The 15,745-nt window shown below is 44.9% G+C and overlaps 1 protein-coding gene across 1 annotated transcript in view; it reads right to left on the reverse strand.

Annotated features, from left to right (window-relative positions):
• The window catches only part of LOC149341637 (A.superbus venom factor 1-like), a 123,241-nt gene extending 108,479 nt beyond the window's left edge, over positions 1-14,762 (reverse strand). Inside the window, exons 1-6 of the mRNA XM_089543760.1 lie at positions 14,507-14,762; positions 11,237-11,394; positions 10,925-11,125; positions 6,538-6,608; positions 2,606-2,737; positions 257-299 (exon numbers count right to left, since the gene is read on the reverse strand). Coding sequence (XP_089399886.1) covers positions 257-299; positions 2,606-2,737; positions 6,538-6,608; positions 10,925-11,125; positions 11,237-11,394; positions 14,507-14,577 — 676 coding nt within the window. The 5' untranslated portion in view covers positions 14,578-14,762. The remainder of the gene's footprint in view (positions 1-256; positions 300-2,605; positions 2,738-6,537; positions 6,609-10,924; positions 11,126-11,236; positions 11,395-14,506) is intronic.
• Positions 14,763-15,745: the final 983 nt, after the last annotated feature.

The following is a 15,745-nucleotide window of genomic DNA, read 5'->3' on the forward strand; positions in this document are numbered from 1 at the left end:
TAAAAATTGATTCCAAAGAATTTTACAACGCTACCAGACTACCAGGAAACGTGAAGCTCATAATACACTAACAAATGACAAAAACTGTTCCTGTTCATGCATGTGCAGCTCTTCTCATATTTTCGAACCTCTGGTATGCTTATTTTATAATTATCAGGCAGCATGTTTTTCTATATGTCTATATTTCTCATTTTTATTGTCCTTTTTTTGGGAGATGATGTAATACACTGGGGATATTTTTAGGATTCCCACTTACCATATTCTTTTACTTCGAATGTTGTTGACGTGTTCTGTCGATACTGTGTAAACAGGAGAAAAAGTCATTTAGAATTTGATATACATATAATAAGGGAGTAAATTCTCTTTCTAACTTATATATATATATATATATATATATATATATATATATATATATATATATATATATATATATATATATATATATATTCAAACAATGAAAATGAAGCCTCGTGCACTTGTCCGGTTTCTGTTCCTTTCATTTCTCTATCTTCATCTATTAGGCACGTGCTGATTTCAATGAACAGCGTTTATTCATAACCTTTCGGCTGGAGAGCTGGCCAGAAAATGAGAAAAACTGTTTTTACACGACGTCCCAGCTGGTCCACCAGCAAAGGCGTTGTGTTATTAACGCTGTTATGTTTTCATGTTCTGGTGAGTTCTTTTCATATTTAGTAATATTTCTAATCAATTACCTTTCAGCCACAAAATATGTACATTATTGATTGGAAATTGATTGACGCCACAAATTAAAAATAATTTTTTAACAAATTTGGGAATTTAATTAAAAGAACAGGGTCTGCGTGTTACACATCCTTACTGCGTAATCATCCAGTTTACCGCTGCCGGCAAATATAGTGCTGACCAGCAGCGTTTCTACCGATCAGTCCTAGCACCCGAAAGTAGGGATACTCGACGTCCTCGCAATGGCACGATGGCCGCTACTATTAACCGAACTGTTCCTTTACGTATACAGATGCATAACAAAAACAGTGCAATGTAAACTATGTAGAAAAACAGATAGCGACGGTCAGCTAGTTGGCCAGGAATGTAAGGGAGAAAATTTGGCGTCGATTCTCATTGAACACAATTCGTGCGTAAACTGTAGGATGTGAAGCGCGGCTGAACGTATAGTGCTGCGCCCTGCAAGACTCGTTTTACTGCGTAAGCTCTACTCTTTACTTGAAAAACCTCAAGGTCATGTCGCTCTGATGAATGACCTTTAAGCGGTGGAGGGGGGTTGTGACGTCATACCATGTGGCTGTCCGTGCCTCGGCGCAGCTGTGGCACGCGGAGCAGGCAGCGTTCGCTCGCCTTAAATTGGTGAATTGGTTTCTGAGGAAAGGAAATAGCGCAGTATCTGTCTCACATATATCGGCGGACACCTGAACCGCGCCGTAAGGGAAAGGAGGAAGGTGGGAGTGAAAGATGAAAGAGAGGAAGAGGTGCCGTAGTGGAGGTCTCCGGGATAATTTCGACCACCTGCGGATCTTTAACGGGCACTGACATCGCACAGCACACGGGCGCCCTGCGCGTTTCGATGGAGGCGAAACGCACAGGGCGCCCGTGTGCTGTGCGATGTCAGTGCCCGTTAAAGATAACCAGCTGGTCGAAATCTCGCAAGTGCGTTGAACGACGTGATTCAACGCTTACCTCGCAGCTGCGCTGAACCCCGTTATCTGATAAGATAAGATAAGATGAGATAAGATAATATAATAAAAAGCGCGAAGGGTTGCTTGACGTTCGCAGCCATTTCGGCTGTGTATCGTAGATGACTCTGCTCAGATCCTAAATTTTCAACTACGCAGTGGGGTACAGCGTTAGACCTGGTCTTCCACAAGTTCCCTCCGGGATATAACCTAGAAGTTAACCAGATTCTAACCGCAGCAAACTACCTCACAGACCACATGGTAGTGTTCTCATTAATCAAGCAACAGCCAAGTCGAGTCATTTATATGCAATAAAGTTAAACCACTACAAACCTCTTCTGACCATGCCTAATCGAGCTTCCGCTCTGTAAACTAGAGTCAGCTGTGTTGAGCCCCAGCCATTTACTATTGAAATATCTATTCAAATATTTCAAACTATTCAAACTATTAAAATATCGACCTCTCATGCAATCTCATCTCGTGTTATCCATCTGCAACATAAAAGAGCGCACGAAAATTGTCCTGAGTAGTGCTCGAATTCTACTTAGGCGCTTAGCAAGGGCACAGCATTGCTGCGGCTAACATCCTGGATGTTGCTAGTTGACCGCCGATATAGGATGCTGCCCTGGTGGACATGGAAGCAGAATACCATCGCACCAAAGGGTCACCAGTGGTTCGAATAAATCAAGCGTCGTGTGCTTGGGAGGACCCGAATATCTGTGAAGATCAAGATAAGCTTTTTACGTCGAAGAAACGTGCAGTTCCTCTTGTACAGCGAGCTTCGTATTGTGCTAAAGGAGTCTCTCCGCGATGTGTAACTAAAGCATAAGCTTCTTTACTCGCCACCCTACACTAACAAAAAACAAAACAGCAGGAACCAACGCGTATATGCGTTGTCAAATAAAAGGATAATCACGTGAATAATAGAAACAACCTGCCTCATCTCCGTAGCGCAAGACTAGCTTCCACTCGCCCGAGAGAGCGCGATCTGGCAACTTGTACTGGTGAGTGAGGATGATGTCCGTGTCAGGTCTGCAAGGATCCTCCTCCAAAACGACGTCTTGCGGGTTCTGAAGAAAGAGCGTCCCGTGGGATGAAAAAGAGGAAGATTGCCAGTGATTGCCATCGTATGGGTCTGAACACCGTACATCAGTCACATCAAACACGAGCCGATAGCTCTATGCAGACAACGAAGACACAAGTGCAGGGCAGCTTCCTCCGCTCTGAGCCCGACAGTACTTGCACAGGTCATTCACTTCGACCAAAAATATCCGCCGGTTTTACTGAAGCCATTCAGTCATGTTTCGCGAAGTTCAACTGGTACCACAGGTATGCTCGTGGATACAGATTTACCAGAAAAATATACAGTTTTAAAAGCATCCGGTTTTCGGCACACAAAGTCAGAAATAGCTGAGAAAAAAATAAATAAATTGAACTATATTTCATCATGGCACTGCGTAGTTAAAAACCCCTCTCAAGCCCATACAAGCCCATGGTTGCCCCCCATGTGTTGCTCAGCAAAGAGAGATGGAATTCAGACAGCAAAGCTTAGATGTTCAAATAAATAAATTCCAAAGGTTTTGCTAAACGGACGAGAAAAGACAGGTTTCTGTACTGTCTTGCAGGGTTCGCCTCTAATTCGCCAATTTCGAACTGGCAGGCTAACTGCCGAGGCGGCTGAAAGGGCCTGCATTTGCACCTTACTTCCGTGACGGCTGACTTCCGGTGTTCGCTTTCTGGCTGCGTTTCTGGTGTTTGGAAGTGGCGCCTCTGATTGGTCAAAGACCTCCATTGAAAATCACGGAAATGACGTAACTGCGCTAATTTTTGGCAGGCGGTTTGAATACGGAAGGGTTCTCAGCAACGCAGCCACTTTTTCACGCAGAAAAAAAAAAAAAGAAAGCCTGTAGTGATCCCGAGGAATAATCTATCCGTCTTTCTTAGTGCGATATTTGTGTTTATTATCCATTTAAGTCGAATGCACTTGTCCCATGGATCCTCTAGCATATAGACTGCTTTTTGGACAAGGGTACGGACAACCTCTTACGATCTTATAACCTCCTTATTCGACATAACCTCCTCGTTCGCTGGCGCTCCTGCAGTTTCTGGAAGAGCGTGCAGGCACTGGAACTCTGGTTCACTGATTGAATTGGATGTTCCAGTCATCTGAGGCGTTCTTTGCCAATAGCAGCCATTTCAGCGAAAGGGCTACGGGGATAGGGGAGCGTTCCCTGTCTCCACCTAACAAACCACATTGCAAGGCTAGTTGGTGATGCATTTCGTGTATAAAAGTAATTCAGCACTGCTCTTTTTTTTTTTTTTTAGGCGAGCACTAATTAGGCAGACATGCGACAGTCAACGCCCGTAGTGTCCATGCGCTCGTCGGAAAAAGTAGCACTGAACTATTTTTCTGGAGAAAACAGCCTGTACTTTCTACAGCTTTTATTTTTTATAGCAACGGGTAATGCTGCAATTAAATCACATAAAAAAAGAACCTCTAAATGTGGCTCCACAGGGTGAATAACCACTAAGATAACACTTTTGGCGTCTGAAATGACGGTATGATGTTATGCACTCATGGCATGACCTTGAATTTTCCCATTTGTGGAGAATCGGAATGTTTCTACTGGTTACTTCGCTTTTTTTCTTCACAATCATTCCTCAACATAACTGTTGAGGAGTTCCTTTATTCGTTCGAAAGATTCGTACGACACCACCCTGCAAAATCACTAGCCTGTTTCTTGCACTACTCTTTTAATGGTTACATGGCGTAAAAAACGTAAATATATTGTCGATTTGATAAATGGTGCTTCTGTCTGACAGTTTACGGCAGGCTTCTGGCATGCCTATCTTTACACAATGTCTTCCCATGCTTAATCTTTTGACACCATCATATAACTGAGTTATATGACAGCATTTTGTAAATGTTACTGACACAGGAGGAGTTTTTTTTTTTCAAAATGAGCCAAATTCATCAGCTGGAATGATGTCACGGTTTATATAAAGGCAAACAAATCAATACTTCTCTCGTTTCCAAAAAAATGTGATAACGGCAAGTGCCCGGTAAACACCTGAAATCCTGCGCGCAAATCCTATTTCAAATCAGAAACTAGCTAGATCTTGTTAATTTACAGACCAAAATCAGATAAATCCACCTGTGAGAGCCTTCTTTCTGAGCTTGATCTTCATAGCTTGAATTGTCACTAGCATGGTTTCATCTATTCCTTCTTGAGCACTACTTTATGACGAGCGCGTTGGATATGGAGAGATCGGCGGAAGATCTGAAGCCACAAGACGGCGATAACAAAGGGATCATTAGCACCGTCGCCGAGGAGGCGGGGATGCGCCTCATCTACATTAAATGTTGAAGTGTTCAGCTAGGCTAGGGGATATTGGCTTAATAAATGCACTATTGTTTACGAACCAAACTAGCGGTTATCCTGCCATTTTGTGTCCTGACTGCGTCTACCATTTTGTTGCTAAGGATGTATTTAGGCGGCTGCAGTGAAGGAGAAAAAATTCTAAATTCTCGTACATTTCAGCTAGTTTACTTCGCGCCAAAGTGGGAACACAAGAGAAGAAGGCTGTCTCGTCGGCGCTTGTGGCAGAAACCTGCTATTCGCATTCACTTGCTTGTGTTGGTGAAACACCGCAGTGCCCCTGAAAGTGAATGTTCTCAATGTTTTTCTCCTCAATTCAAAGCGTCAATATTTAGACATTATTTTCATGAACTAAGCTTAAATTTATACTGTAGAAATAAAACTTTAGAACTAAACTGGGACAAATCTAGAGTTTCACATTGAAAAGAGCCAAACAGAAAGTTAACAAGCTAATATTGGCCAAATTATTTTTCAGTGCATGGTGGTATTGAGTTGCTCTAACTTGCATCCAAAACATATCATATAGAAGAGTACGGTGAGGGGCTAGTTGGTACGACATTATGAGAACAAAGAATAACTGCGCAAAAAAGGACGGGACGAGAGAAAGAACCACACGGGACAAACGCAGACTAACAACTTATTTATTCCGCCAGCTCCTCTTTCCTTCAACAGCAAAGCGCAAGCGCACCAACCACAAAAACAAAAGTCACACTCATCGCGTGAAATCAAGAAACTCCAACTCCTTGCGGTACAGGTGTACGGAAGCATCGCTAACACATTTGTCAGGCCCTAATCTCGCGATTTCCATATAATCGAAGCCTTTTTATAATCGAAGCCTTGAAAATCGCGAGATTAGGGCCTGACAAATGTGTTAGCGATGCTTCCGTGCACCTGTACCGCAAGGAGTTGGAGTTTCTTGATTTCACGAGATGAGTGTGACTTTTGTTTTTGTGGTTGGTGCGCTTGCGCTTTGCTGTTGAAGGAAAGAGGAGTTGGCGGAATAAATAAGTTGTTAGTCTGCGTTTGTCCCGTGTGGTTCTCTTTCTCTTGTCCCGTCCTTTTTTGCGCAGTTATTCTTTGTTCTCATCATGTCATATAACAGCGTGTGTAGCACAAAGGTTTATGTGAATAACGAACTTTCATGTTTTTCTCAGTTCCTTTCGAGGCAGATCTGGCTCATTTCGAAAAAAAAAAGTTATTTTCCTTTTTTTTTGCTCGAGTTCGATCATGGCTTTTTACTCAATATGCCCCATTTTCTGCTGAGACAGCGCCTCTGCTCGCTCACGAACTTACAATGAAGAAACAACAGCTGCTACAGGTCTGTGATGGGGCATAAGTCATTATTATTTCATTATTACCGCACAAAATAAAAATCCCAGCCCTACTACATATTTGTTGCACCTGGAGCGTAGGAGTCAACCCTCGTATGCTGGAGTTTCACATTCGCTCTAGCAGTTCGCAGTAACGAGGCAGAAGAACAAAGTACATACCCTAATTTCCAGCTTGCAAGGCGTAGACAATGGCACCAATGATCCGTCCAGTGCAATAGACCTGATGTTAACTGCGTCGAATGGAAAACCGAAAAAGATTGGAGCGTAGAGAAAATAACGACCATTGAACGCCAAATAAAAGAGAAGCGCACGTAAAACGCGGTGTTTGATTTTTAACTAAAGTTTTGGTATAACAAACACTCAGCGAATAAAAGGAGGGTGGTGTTAGCATAGCGAAAATTCGGCATGAAAGAGTATACTACGTTGACAACATTACCAAGTTCGATGTATGCGGGGCATTCGGAAAGGAGGGCAGTCTTCATTTTATTTTGGTTCAAATCGGCTTCTTGTGGCAACCGCTAAGAACGATGATGCGAAGCTATCAATAATTGCGCACAACCGTTCGATGTGCACACCACCAGCTAGTCACAGAAACGACAAGAAGCATCGCTCTGATCCTGCATCCGATTTCCAACCCAAGAAAAAAAATGCCGATCGATTTGGGCAGTTAGGTGATATGCGAATTACGTTAGGTGCGCAAGTACTGCGTGTGCATTGTTCTGCGTTGTTTTACATGTCAGGGATAGGCTGTTATTATAGGCTGTCGCACATCTGCGAGATGCACCCTTGATGATCAGGGCATCGAAGTTGGCTAACTTCGATCAAACTGAGAAAACTGGCACTATTGATAGGCACATCAGAGGTTCAAAATGAAGTTAGGTAACCACAGCGTTTTTTGTTTGTTTGTCGGGCTTTTCGTTCGCAATGCGTCCTCTCAGGCTCGACTATAATACCGGAGCCAGCATGAAATACCGCTCTCAGATTTCGAGCGCTGCTGTCACGGTATATCGTCTGCCAGTGATACATGGGCAAATTAGAAATCGAGAAAATAATCGTTGAAAATTAGTATTCGTGTAATTCATTCAACTCACATAAAAATACCTGCAACACCTTTGATTAATGGTGCCGTATAGTTTTCCAAAGTATTCCCGTCTTCTCGCGGCGCTGATCGACTGGCATACGTACACCAGGCTGGCGTTGAAAAGAAAGTGAGACACTGGCGATTCGCAGTTAATTTGTACATAATTAGGCTGAAGAAAGAACTGATTATCTTTTTCTCCTCAGGGTGAAACAGTAGTGCATGCACCTTTTTTTAATTTGCTTGCTACAAGTGTGAAATTAAAGATGTTCCCTGCAGGTGTGGTGACCAAAGATAATTTGAAAATAACTGCTCGTTCCATGCTGGGCGTTTATATTCTTAGCCGTTTGGTAAATTCACCCATAAACCTCTCCTGTTTTCCTTGCAACATCGAAAAATAGTCTTTTAAGCATCGTTTTGACCACTTCAACATTAAACATGTCTGCCATGTATCGGTGTCACCCGCAGCTTCAGACGGCTCTTCCGGTTACTGTAACAATTTAATTCTAGCATTGTTCTACCTGTGGTGCAGTTAGCAAACTCCGACTTAAAGGGAAACTGAACCACTTTTTGAAAATTCCGCGATATTAAATGCTTCAAATCGATAGGCTGCAGGTAAATCATGCCAAGTGTTTTGCGCTAGCGTTTAAAATAGTGGCGTAAAAGATGATTAACATTTAGGCTTCTTCTCACAGCACCAGAGGAGAAGTTCGCTGTGACGTCATGGAAGGTGAGATTTCGAAACTGCGCTGCCACCAACCAAACCCTGCCGTTCTTAGTTGGATACTGCCAGACAACGCTCGGAGGCCTTCGCCTTTAGGGGCGTTGTTATCGCTTTTTTTTTCTTGAGAGTAGGCGTTTATGCTTGGGAAATGTACTAGTAACTTCGATGACGGCATGATGCACCCCCCACTGGGAGCTGTGAGCTGCGGAGAAGGCTAATGAAAGTCTCCCTTTCAGTCGGCTATTACGTTACCATTTCAAATCTTAGCCCGAAAGGACTTCGTATGCTTAACCAGTAAGTTGCACACATTTGACCCCTTAACAATCGTCGATTTCTAAAATCTATGCACTTGCCCTTTAAGAGCCTCACTATTAACTGCGAGGTGCAAGTTATGGCCACTTAATGCAGCCTACGGGAAAAAGGAATCTATCTTTTTAAAAAATAAAGTTTTGTGAGTAACGTACGGCCCGTATGGTTCACATGTTTTATCTCTGGATCGAATGGCGTGAGCTAAGCAAAGAACGCAAGCCAAAAATTCTAATGAACTCTCTGTGATGAAAGCTAATTAAGTTTGTCGCAATGGACTGTGAGATGTCTGGGGATCCGTTGTTCCCCTCAACCGTCCGAGGCACCGAAACTCTCTCTCCCGTGGCCCACTGCGACTATACTCCTCATGCCTATCTTGGGCGGCGCCAACTTCACAGACTACCCTCCTCCCTTCCCTTCGCTCTCTTGAGTTCGGGCGATGCGCGCGGAAAGTGTGGGGAGAGACAGCGGACGACGGTAATGAACGCGGGCGAGCCGGGACGGCATCCGATGAGATGACGCCACTACGTTTGCGCCACAGGCGTATGAAATAGCGCCGTTTGATATATGAGTTGATATCGCCCCAAGAACGACGGCTGCTTTCTGCGGGCATAGTCGCCCAACCCAGCCGCCAGCAGCTTTGCGAGTCCACATTACATTGACGTACACAGTGCCAACGCGACATGCGCTCATCACGAGGGAAAGTTGTTTATACGTGTCGCGCCTGCACAAAATAACGTTATGTAAAATTTAGTGTTATGAAATGTTCTGTCTGTACTTTCTTTCAATGCTTTGTTTGTTTTCTTTAGTTTTCGGCGTTTGTTGATGCCACTGCCAGTTATGCACAAAGTATGTTTAGTTTGCACGTAACAACGAGTACTTAACCTGAGAGAAACTCACTCTGAGGGCTCTGTAAGACTTTCATATGCGCCCTTGAAGACGTGGCGAGAGGGTGCTCCGAAAGCTTAGCGACGCCATTGAGTTCTCGCACAATGACTGGAGCTCGAAGATGGCCGGTAAATGGGCGCAGGTTATCCTTCTAGCGGCGTTGCGAACGGTGTGCTGGCCACATGCTAAAAGCTGTCACACGCGGCCCTTGCTAGATGAGCGCTAAGTTCGCTGTGAGCCCTGCTTATGTCAGGAAGGCGCGGCTAATGCGCGTTGCAGTTCCAAGGGGAGACCTTGCTTCATGCGATCCACGCTTGTGAAAATTTTACATCTGGCAAGGGAACTGGTGCACTGACTCGAGGAAAGCCGACTGATTCCCGGAAGCACTTGAAATACTAATAACAAAGACACTTACCATCTGCAGTGGGACATAAAACTTATGGAAGAGTGGTGCGCAAACTGGCTAATGTCTTTAAATGTTAATAAAACAACTTTAGTATCATTTCATCGTCGTCAATCGTATCCTACTCCTAACTACACCCTTCGCGGTTCCATGATATCCCACGCATCTTCATATAAATATTTAGGTATCAGCCTAACACAGGATTTCTCTTGGGCCACGCACATAATGAACATAATCAACGAAGCTAACCGTGTTCTTGGTTATCTAAGGCGTAACTTGCGTTTGGCACCTGCTTCCGTAAAACTGTCCACCTATTTAACTCTTGTCCGTCCTAAACTTGAATATTCATGCTCAATCTGGGACCCCCATAAAGTTAACCTAGCCACAACTCTTGAGTGCGTCCAGAGCCGCGAGATAAGATTCGTATATGCCGATTATTCTTATCATACAAGCATAACAGCTTTGAAAACAAAAGCTAACCTCCCCAGCCTTGAATCCCGTCGAGAAATAGTCATGCAGACTCTGCCTTTTCCGCAGGTTTTATCATTCGCATTTCAGCCAATCCGTTATCACCCCTGCACACCTCCTTTCACTTCGCATCAGTCATCCGAAAGCGGTTCACACACCTCGAGCATCCACTTCTGCGCATCTGAAATCATTCTTTGCCCAGACCGCAAGACATTGGAACGACCTGCCCGCTGAAGCTTTCATCCATCCTGGCCTGGAATCCTTCAAATCATTCATCACTGATTTAATTAAATTATATGTTAGCCTACCCCTCATGTAATGCCCATAATGGGCCTTTGAGGTACTAATAAATAAATAAATAAATAAATAAATAAATAAATAAATAAAAATGTAACCATTGTCCTTTACGAGCGGGTACTCGTGCTCTACAGTGCACCCATGTTACGATGGATAGTGAAAAGCCTGAAGTTCTTAATCACCTTTTCCACGAATAGGACGCTCCTTGCGCTTGTGGTGGGTGTTTGTTATTATTCATCGTGGATGGAGGTTTATTAAAAGGAATTAAGGCGGCTCACGTTGTGTAATCTGCCCGGCCTTGTGGAGAGAAACGCAAGAAAACGTGCACTAGCTGTGAAAAGGAAGACAATTGTTTGATCCCTACAGGAAATTGGACGCTCACCCGTGGAGCCAGGGTGGTAGATGGGCTTGTCGGTTTGCAGGAAGTGGAGGTTGCCAGAGTCTTCGCTCACCGGAAGTCTCGTATATTGTGTCCAGAGGTTCCCGCAGGTGACGGCTAGGGTCACCCGTGCTTGGCCCCTGGTTAGCGGCCACTGGGGCAAATTACCCGGACCCACCGACACCTCCACAATTGCCGCTTCACCTGCGCGCACAGGCAGCATGTGGATGAAAATGAAGGTGTTGACCTTCCGTCGCACTATTCGCACTTCCTCAGTCGATAAAACGCTTGACTAGGATTGACACAGCCACTGACCTGCAGACACGGTCAGGTTCTTGCTGAAGAAAGGGTCGAATCCTGATGGGTGATTTGCGAGCGATATGGACACGCTCTGGGTTTTGACGCGGACCATGGCCACGACGGTCTCCTTGGTCCCTAGCCTCAGCACGTTGGGAGCCACGACGATGCACTCACTGCGATCCGTTCCATAAAAATGTTTTTTTTTTCACCGAAGTAATTCCGTTCGAAGCAAACAGAACAAGCGGTGTCGGAACCACGTATGGTAGTGCGTTGTAACCGAAAACTTAAAAAACTCCAGCGCTCACTACATGGAGACTGGCAATGTCATCCAAGAGGGCCACCTAGTATGAGCCTTTGAGGAAGTGACTTGCTTGGCTCGATATTTAGTAATTTGTTACGAAAATTTGTCTGAATTATAATTAAGCAAATCATCAGTGTATGAGAAGCTAAAGATGTCGTTGTCAGCCGTGCACAAAGTGAACAAGGGAGGGGAAAACCTCAGGGTGCTTGCCAACTTCTCGACTAGAGGGCCTGCTTTGGCTAGCACCCTGGAGCTTTCCCCTCCTTAGTTCACTTTGTGAGTGTCAAGGAGCCCTTTCTCTCCTCTGCCCCCTCTCTACCTTCGTCGGCCGCAGATTTTGGAAAAGGTGCATGTTTTTGTATTCTATGCTCTTGCAACATCATGTGTGCACTGACAGGATACAGGGATTTACGAGCTCATTAAGGCATACTGTAGCCTCTAATTCGGAGTTTTAAGCAACTCGTGGTGGTGGTGATGGTGGAAAACTTTAATCAAAGAGAGCTTGAGGGTAAAAAAAAAACCCTGCTGCATGGTCGGTATCCTTAGTCCGGGACACCGCATGACGAGGCCCCGTCTCGCGCCCGCTTGACCAGAGCCCTTTGGGACTCCAGTGTGGAGCATTTGAGGAGGGCAGTCTCCCATGCCTCTCGGGTGGGGGTGGGGGAGGGGAGAAGGTGAGGATTCTGAGTACATGCCCACACCATGTGAAAGATATCGCAGATCTCTCCACAGTGCGGGCAGCGCCCATCTGTGTTCGGATCGAAGTGTTTTGCTATTGCAGGACAGAGAAGGGTTCCTGTCTGCAGGCGCCGCAGAGTTCGCTCCTCCGCCTTACTCAGCCCCTTGGCAGGTGCCAGGTAGAGACGGTGGCTGTCGCAATAATAAATTAGGATTTCGCGGAACCGCAGAAGCGGTTTATGAGCTTCTGAGCCATGAGAGCTAGGATGAGGAGCCCGGGGAGCTCCAAACGTATTATGCGTTCAGACGTGCAGCTGCGATACTTTCCTTTCGGGGAAGAATTTCCTCAGAGGCCATTTACTTCCTCAACGGATTGTGAAGCGGAGTACTACGAAATCTGGCAGCCTTTCATGTCTCCAGGGCCGGATAAAGAAAAATGTGGGCCCTGGGCTAATGCTCATGTAGGCCCTTCTCCCTTTCCCTTTACTGATCCCTCGCCCCCTGCTACACTACTGGAATATATCCAATTTTTCATTTTAATTCTACCAAATTTTAAAAAGCGAAGTGCGATTAACGGGATTCATGCAGCAGTAACGCATTAGCATTAGTTTTACTGCTCGCAAAACACAACGTGACTCTTGGACGGGCGACACGTGTCCGTCCCTGGCCGAGCGCCGAACGCCACGGAAGAGCCACGTGGGCCGACCGACAACTTGCGGGGCTAGCGCGCGTCGCCTCCTCTCCCCTTTCAGTGACGCCGTACGCAAGCCGACAGACGGGTTTTCGTTTGCAGCTCTGTTCTAATGCGAACGCATAAAAAAAAAGCAGGTTAAGCCAGCTTCCTAGCTTCCTACAGCTGAGCTGGGTACTCCGGCAGCGACTAGGAAATAGAAACACTCGTTAATTAGTACCCCGAGAGGGTAATATTAAAAGTTATTAAAGTTATTTTGATTACACGATTAACTTTTTACTGCCCACTTGAGTCACATTTGAATAGCAGAGATTAAGTCCTGGCTCAGTGGTTAGCGTGCTTGGCTGCTGAACCCCCTTAGACCCCCCCTTAATCCAGCGCTGCATGTCTCATTTCAGAAACGTTTCAGAAAGCTTTGCTAACAGAGCAACTGAATAAATTGAAAGGAACTAATTGATAAATGTTCAAAGTGCTGGTAAACAGTAACACAGGTGTTCTTTGCCAAAGTTTAAACAAGACCTGTATTATATCTCGTTTCAAATTTAAAACACAGCACTTAAACGGTAGCCATGTAGTATGTGACCATAAAGAAAATAAGCAATGTGAAAAAATATTTTGCAACAGTTGCATCATAGCGAGCATTATATACGTGGCGTAGGTGCCCATTTTCCGTAGCATAATTTTTTCGCAACTTCGAAGACGAAAGTGTACCCCAGAAAAGTGTAATTAAGAGTGACTAATTTTGACAACATGTCGTCAGTGGTGTTAGAATAACCTTAACTGTTCTAATCTCAAACTCCTGCAAAAGAACATCACAGTTCACAGAGTGAAAGGCAGTGTAGAAGTCAGTGGATGAACTTACTGCTATTGCTTTGTTGTCAGACTGTGTTAATATGTATAGGAAAGGGAAATGAGGTGCTCGTTATGACATACTTGAGGGAAGCCAACAGCCACCGAAACCAAAAAGCATAGGGGAATTTTTCAATTTCTTATTGTTTTTTTTATTTGAGCTGTTGGTCATTGGGTGATTGATAGTGTAATTATTTCTTCGCTCAAAGATAACTGATTAGAAATCAAAAGCAAAACAACCACCAGTGGGATCAAAACCCATGACCTCCGAATTTCGCGTCCAATGCTCTACTAACCAAGTCATAATGACGACTGTCCAATGTTCTGCTTTCGGAGGCATTTACGTTGCATGTAACCTAACTTTGACAGTGTTCACCAGCTCCACCCTCGTTCACAGCGGCAGACGTAGTATACGTCCTGTAATAATGCGAGTGACGTGGAACGTCATCAAATAGTGAGGACGGAAGCTGTGCGAGGACCTTCTTATATCTACCTATGGCATCAAGACTGCCAGAATAGAGACCCTCGTGAAGCTACTCCTAATCCTATTTCAATGCACTTTTCACTGAAAATTGAATTTGGTATGAACGCTGAAAGATATCTAAAAATGCATTGCAGCGAACTTCAAACCAGTCTATTTGAAGTAGCTCCTTTATAAAAAAAAAGCCCTAAGAGCACCTTCAGCCATTAGATGGTAAAATCTCGAAGCTTAAGCTTAAAACATTTAGGATGTAATCGCCTTGGCACTGTGGAGAATCACACTCACTCATTCGCCTTTGCGCTGTACAGTGACGCCACGACGGCGAGCACGGCCCACAAGATGGAGGCTTCGTTCATAGCGATGGCCGCCTACGTACTGACCCCTACATCCAGGGAGGGCAGCCTTTTAAACCAAAACCAGGAACTTGGCTGCACCTTTGATGTACACGTCAACTGCACTTGCACCACGAAGACGCAAGATGGAGGCAACGTTCATCGCGATGGCCGCCTACTGACTGAACCCTACACCCAGGGAGGGCAGCCTTTTGAACCAGGAACTTGGCTGCACCGTTGATGTGCACGTCAACTGCACTTGCACCACGAAGACGCAAGATGGAGGCAACGTTCATCGCGATGGCCGCCTGCGGACGGAACCCTACACCCTACACGTTCCTTGCGCCAGGGGAGTTGTGTATAAGCTGCCGCTACCTTGTGGTTCGGTGTACATCGGCCAAACAGGGCGATGTGTCAACGAAAGATTAGGTGAACACCGAAGATTACTCAGGGGAGATTCCCTTGACAACCTCCCAAAACAATGCCGCACTTGTAATGCCGGTGATAAGAAGCGGCAGTGTAAACCGCTCTTTGAAAAAACAACAGTTCTGTTCAGGCATAGAGACCAACTTGTGCGGGAACTCATGGAAGCATTTCATATGCGTATCAGCGGAGATACATGCGTCAGCCAGACTTCCGTCCACTTCTCTGATAGGGAGTTCTGTTCTTTGGCCAAATCACTCGGGTACGCAGGGGGGTGACATGTGATGTTCATGATGTCAGATTGGTATGATTAGTTTTTTTTTCCTGTGTATATGTGCATGTGTTTCGGAATCAATCTTCAGTTCTGAGTTAGCGCTCGTCCTGGTCTTGTCATTGCTTCGTCCTCGTTTTTTCTGCGCAATTTTTTCGGTATGCATATCAACCAACTTGCCCAACTTTCTGCTCTCCTACACTCAGGGAGGGAAGCCTTTTGAACCAGGAACTTGGCTGCACCGTTGATGTGCACGTCAACTGCACTTGCATCGCAAAGACGAAATATGGACGTAGCTAACGTGGCTTTCGTATCAGTAAGAGATATAAGGCTGGCCGCTCAAGTTATATGCGCCGAGCTATATGATGCTGGCTAGAAAGTCCGCGGTATCAGGCTTGATTTGCTATTTTTTTGCAGTGGCGCATCACGCGTCTAAACATACTTTAGTATCGTATGATGTGTTTCATCTAACTTACAAAAATTATTCAAATATATCAA

The sequence above is a fragment of the Amblyomma mixtum genome, chromosome 5 (genome assembly GCF_055824585.1).
Source record: "Amblyomma mixtum isolate Tamu chromosome 5, ASM5582458v1, whole genome shotgun sequence".
Taxonomy (NCBI): Eukaryota; Metazoa; Arthropoda; class Arachnida; order Ixodida; family Ixodidae; genus Amblyomma; species Amblyomma mixtum.